Raw genomic sequence first — 6,000 nt, 5'->3', positions numbered from 1 at the left:
ACAGAATAGCTTCAAATCGCATTTGGAGACGTTTTAGACCATTTTGACCATTTCGAAAAAACTTTTTCACACAAAACATCAAAGTGTACAAAATAGCTTCAAATCGCATTTGGAAACGTTTTTGACCATTTTGTGCATTTCGATGAAACTTGGTTACACAAAAACATCAAAGTGTTTAAAATCACATTTGAAACCGTTTTAGACCATTTTGAGCATTTCGATAAAACTTTTCACACAAAAACATCACAGTGCACAAAATAGCTTAAAATCACATTTGAAACCGTTTTAGACCATTTTAAGCATTTCGATATAACTTTTCACACAAAAACATCCAAGTGTACAGAATAGCTTCAAATCGCATTTGGAGACGTTTTAGACCATTTTGACCATTTCGAAAAAACTTTTTCACACAAAACATCAAAGTGTACAAAATAGCTTCAAATCGCATTTGGAAACGTTTTTGACCATTTTGTGCTTTTCGATGAAACTTGGTTACACAAAAACATCAAAGTGCTTAAAATCACATTTGAAACCGTTTTAGACCATTTTAAGCATTTCGATAAAACTTTTCTCACAAAAACATCAAAGTGCACAAAATAGATTATTATCCTATTTAAAAACGTTTTAGACCATTTTGAGCATTTCGACAAAAAATTTTCACACGAAACATCAAAGTGTACAGAATAGCTTCAAATCGCATTTGGAGACGTTTTAGACCATTTTGTGCATTTCGATGAAACTTGGTTACACAAAAACATCAAAGTGCTTGAAATCACATTTGAAACTGTTTTAGACCAATTTGAGCATTTCGATAAAACTTTCTACACAAAAACATCAAAGTGCACAAAATAGCTTAATATCGTATTTGAAAATGTTTTAGACCATTTTGAGCATTTCGGCAAAACTTTTTCACACAAAACATCAAAGTGCTTAGATTAGCTTCAAATCGCATTTGGAGACGTTTTAGACCATTTTGTGCATTTCGATGAAACTTGGTTACACAAAAACATCAAAGTGCTTGAAATCACATTTGAAACTGTTTTAGACCAATTTGAGCATTTCGATAAAACTTTCTACACAAAAACATCAAAGTGCACAAAATAGCTTAATATCGTATTTGAAAATGTTTTAGACCATTTTGAGCATTTCGGCAAAACTTTTTCACACAAAACATCAAAGTGCTTAGATTAGCTTCAAATCGCATTTGAAACCGTTTTAGACCATTTTGAGCATTTCGATAAAACTTTTCACACAAAAACATCAAAGTGCACAAAATAGCTTAAAATCACATTTGAAACCGTTTTAGACCATTTTGAGCATTTCGATATAACTTTTCACAGGAAACATCAAAGTGCTCAATTAGGTTATACCAAAATGACTATAGTTGAGAACAGTGTTAAACGGGATCGTACATTAATGTTATTTGTTGTATATTGTTAAGTGTATTCTTTATCTATATATAAATTTACGTAAGGGCAAAATTCGGTAAATCGCGCCTTACTTCGTTTTTACAAATGTATTGATTTGCGATGAATCAGTCTGCCAGTTTGGTTTAACACAAGTAGGTTAATGTATGAGCCCTTGGAGAATAAAATTGCAATACTTTGACAATACAGTACTGCAAATACCTATTAACTATGATGTAAAAAAATATATACAAACATTTCTTACTGTGAATACTGTTAGATGTAAAAAAATATATACATAATAAATAATAATAAACTTTATTACTGTGATTGTGGATAGGTTCTACTGTTAGATATATAAACACGTAATATAGAAATAAACTTTATTACTGACAGTTGCTTCTCAGCGTTTGCATTAATTACAAAAAATATAAACGTCGTAGTAGTGAATCGTCACATGTACTTTACTATTTCAATCGACTATGTCTGTGTTTATACAACACTCTAAATTTGAACACGTCTTTAATTTTTAGCGTGTTGCACGGGCCGAGGTTAACCCCACAAAAACCTTGCAGTTATACATTAAATCGTAATACCGTGTTATACCATAGTTCATAATCCTAACTGTATATATACTCGTATGCATTATGAATTAATATGAGTTTATTAAGGATTTTAATAAAGGATGATTTCGTTTAAAATTTAGTTTATTCAGTTATTGATTTTTTAAATCTGATTTTGAAATTAGAAAAAAAAAATGTTTTAGAATTAGGATAAAACTATGCTACATTTTGCCAAATTATGCCAACATTTGATTAGCGTTAATGTTAAGTGCTAAATCGATTAAAATATGCAAAAAAAAGCACAATTATCTACTAGATTTGGTCAACATTTTCACAGCAAATACTTATATTTAACGAGAGGTCAAAACAATACCCTGAGGACACTTCCAACACGCCAACAGCAACCGGGAATCCAAAAAATGTTAGGATTCACCCAAGTAGCCTTTTTTGCAATTAAAATCTCATTACACGGAATCTCTTCGATGTTATACAACACATTTCTCGTAGACGTGTTGAATATGCGTGTAATAGCGTGTTGTATAAACGCGCTATATTTAGTCACCGTTAGTGGTATATTATTTATAGGCCTATAAAAAATGAAAACAATATTTCGTTACTGATGTGGATAAAGAATAATATTTAAAAATTGTTCCTCTTTGTACCTCTCTTTCCCATCCCTCAACCCTAATTGGGTTTCTTTAAATGAATAAACAATTTGGACTCATTTTGTGGTAAGTTTCTCTTTCGGAAGTAATTCCCAGGGTGCTAAGTTTGGTTGACTACTTAAATCATTGTGTCTACTTATTCGTTTCTGTAAACGACAATGTATTATAGTCCTGCGGTACGTGCATTTGAAATCGCCAGTTTTTTTACCCTGAAATTACTGTGTATTCGAGAACCATCTGTGGGCACGACGATGGTACGCGAGCGAAGCGAGCGTACCATTTAGTTTTTATTAATTGTACCGTAAATTATTAAAAGGAACAGTAGTAAGCATAACATTTCCCCACTCCTAAATTAGCATGGTAGGACATTGTAATTGTCGCAGGTGGCTCAACTATATTTATTACTGCAATGGGATGGACATGGTCCTACTACCACCTTACCATCCAATAGGATTCCAGTACATTTCCTTTGCCACCAATCAGAATTCAGTAATTAAATGAACCCTTAAGTTAACAAGGAAATCAGCCTATCCGATTATACCAGTAGACTTCGTCGTACAGTCGTACTGTGGTAATAGTTGAGAACTCTCAACTAGTCAATTTGGTATGTTTTATCAAATAATATATATCACAAGAATGAGTATTCCGCGATTTTTGCATGAGAAATTTGTAACAGAGAGCTCCAGAAAGTGATGCCCGCCCTCATAAGGGCGGATGTATACATACTAAATAAGACTTGATTTAATAGATATTATACATGTCACATTAAATAGAATTATGATAATATATTTTGCAATTGCAAACTATTTTATAATACATATTTATTAACAAACTAGTGTACATTCACTTTTACAGACAATTATTTACTAACATGCTACATTAGTTCACAAAAAAGGCCTAACACAGCAACACCAAAAATCAACGAATCGTTACTCAGCACGGCCTATTCTTTACCATTGCCGCGTAGGCCTACTACTCTACGCCCGGTAAATTAAGTATTGTTTTTATGATATAAATTAGTATAAAATACATGTTATTAATAGGATAAAATGTTAAATTTCATTAACATTTATTTGTTTTACCAGAAACAATTTAAATATAGGAATATTATTAAACTATCCTTCGTGAAAACGCATAAACACCAACACGCCCGGTCACGCTATCGTAGCGCCCGGTTGATAAAGCGAACTGTTTATACGGCAGTTTTTACTAAATAAATTGCATAAAACGAACAATTAAATATCCAAACAGCATTTAACATGATGTTGGCATGTAGTTGATAACATTTTTTATCATGAAAATACTACCGGTGGTCCAGCATTTGATTAGTGAAACCGTCACAAAAAGTTGAATACAGTACATCCCTATGGAACGCCATCACTGCCTCCGGCAGCAAACTTTAATTCTATTCGGCTCTTTTACCATTACGTTCGGCTCTTTTAGCATTCGGCGCATTTCTATTTGGCCCATTTACCATTACGTTCGGCTCTTTCAGCATTCGGCTCTTTTTTATTCGGCCCATTTACCATTACGTTCGGCTCTTTTTTATTCGGCCCATTTACCATTACGTTCGGATATTTTTGATTCGGCCCTTTTTTATTCGGCTCTTTCTGCATTACGTTGGGCACTTTTTAAATCGGCATTTCTTTATATGGCGCAATTAAAATCTAACCTTTGACATGGGGTCAAATGGAAGAAAATCAACGACTGGAAATGAGTCTATGAAAAGTTTACAAATATTTCATCATCATGGCGCCAACCATGGGTAGCCAACCGATTAAAGATGTGTTGAATAACCTAAAATTAATTCATCTTTTAACAAATTTTGAGAGAGAAAGGGTAAATTATTATTATTAAATGTTAGGCTGACACTAGGCTAGGCCTAGCTAGCCTAGGCCATAAATCAAACCTTTTCTCTCTCAAAATGGTCAATAAGGTGGGACAATTGCAAGTTCTCTAACACATTAATCATGTCAATAAAATGATTAGTCATATTGAAATAGCCTTCAAATTCATTTAATTCAACCAACCAAACACTCTACCTGCTGCATCTATATGTTTTGTAAATGTTTCATAGACTCATTTCCAGCCGTTGATTTTCTTCCATTTGACCCCATGTAAAAGGTTAGAATTTAATTGCGCCGTATAAAAAAGGGCCAAATCAAAAAGAGCCGAACGTAATGCAGAAAGAGCCGAATAAAAAAAGGCCGAATTAAAAAGAGCCGAACGTAATGGTAAATGGGACGAATAAAATAGAGCCGAATGCTGAAAGAGCCGAACGTAATGGTAAATGGGCCAAATAGAAATGCGCCGAATGCTGAAAGAGCCGAACGTAATGGTAAATGGGCCGAATAGAAATGCGCCGAATGGTAAAAGAGCCGAACGTAATGGTAAAAGAGCCGAAGAGAATTAAAGTTTGCTGCCGGAGGCAGCGATGGCGTTCCATACATCCCAGATACATCCTCACTTATGGCGGCGCCCTACCACATGGACAATATTACAGGGAAAATCGCGGTGATATATATTCTTTGGTTTTATCAAAGAACTTTACACCTTGGCTAGTAGTAGTAGGCCTAGCCACTTATAAGTGGGTCGGATCGTCCCAGATTTATCCGACTGATGATGGCAGCGGACGTCATTTGTTTGCGGTTTGCTTTTCTCTTTTGCTTTGTTTTAAATAAAGTTCATCATTCCGAAACAAAAACGGTAAGCTAGGCTAGCTAGCCTAGGCCTAGCCTAAGGCTAGGCCGATTGACAGACGATCGGGGCCATGGACGATGGGGCCAGACAATCAGGCTTTTTTATAAATAAAGATGATCGGGTACCAACGCGTGCGGACGTTCGGACTCAACTGTGTGGTTGAGCCCATTATAATTAGACGATCGGGCTCATTATAAAAATAAAGAGAAGTCGATCGGGTCCACGAAAACAAATTGGATTTAAAATTGTTCCATTATATATTATGATTACCCTATTAATTATTAAGGAGACATGGAACGTTGGAAAGGATACACTTGGCTATCGCCGATCGGGCCCAATGTTAAGACTATCTGGCCCAACGATTAAGACTTGATCGTCCTTTGCCCCGATCGCCTGTTCACCCCTTGTAATGTGTACTTTTAGAAAATCGTTTTAAAAATGTTTATTGTACAAGTTTTTGAAAGATTGCAACTATAAAAAGTAAAAAAAAGTGAGAAACAATGCACTACCTAAGTAGATCGCGGCGAATGACCTCTCGTGGACGGTCTTTATTCCTAGCCTAGCTAGGCTTACTTTTGTAGGCCTAGCTGGTAAACATCGGTAAAGTATGAACATCGTACGCTAGCTATATACCTAGCCTGACGTTGTATAAATAATGGGTGTGTC

At 34.9% G+C, this 6,000-nt stretch overlaps 1 protein-coding gene across 1 annotated transcript in view; it reads left to right on the top strand.

Annotated features, from left to right (window-relative positions):
• Window positions 1-5,152: 5,152 nt before the first annotated feature.
• The window catches only part of LOC144838042 (putative GPI-anchor transamidase), a 98,874-nt gene continuing 98,026 nt past the window's right edge, over window positions 5,153-6,000 (top strand). Inside the window, exon 1 of the mRNA XM_078693398.1 lies at window positions 5,153-5,340. Coding sequence (XP_078549524.1) covers window positions 5,254-5,340 — 87 coding nt within the window. The 5' untranslated portion in view covers window positions 5,153-5,253. The remainder of the gene's footprint in view (window positions 5,341-6,000) is intronic.

This window comes from Antedon bifida, chromosome 3 (assembly GCF_963402885.1).
Source record: "Antedon bifida chromosome 3, ecAntBifi1.1, whole genome shotgun sequence".
Lineage (NCBI taxonomy): Eukaryota > Metazoa > Echinodermata > Crinoidea > Comatulida > Antedonidae > Antedon > Antedon bifida.
Note: the sequence above shows the minus strand (reverse complement) of the source record. Positions and strands in the feature narration are given on the sequence as shown.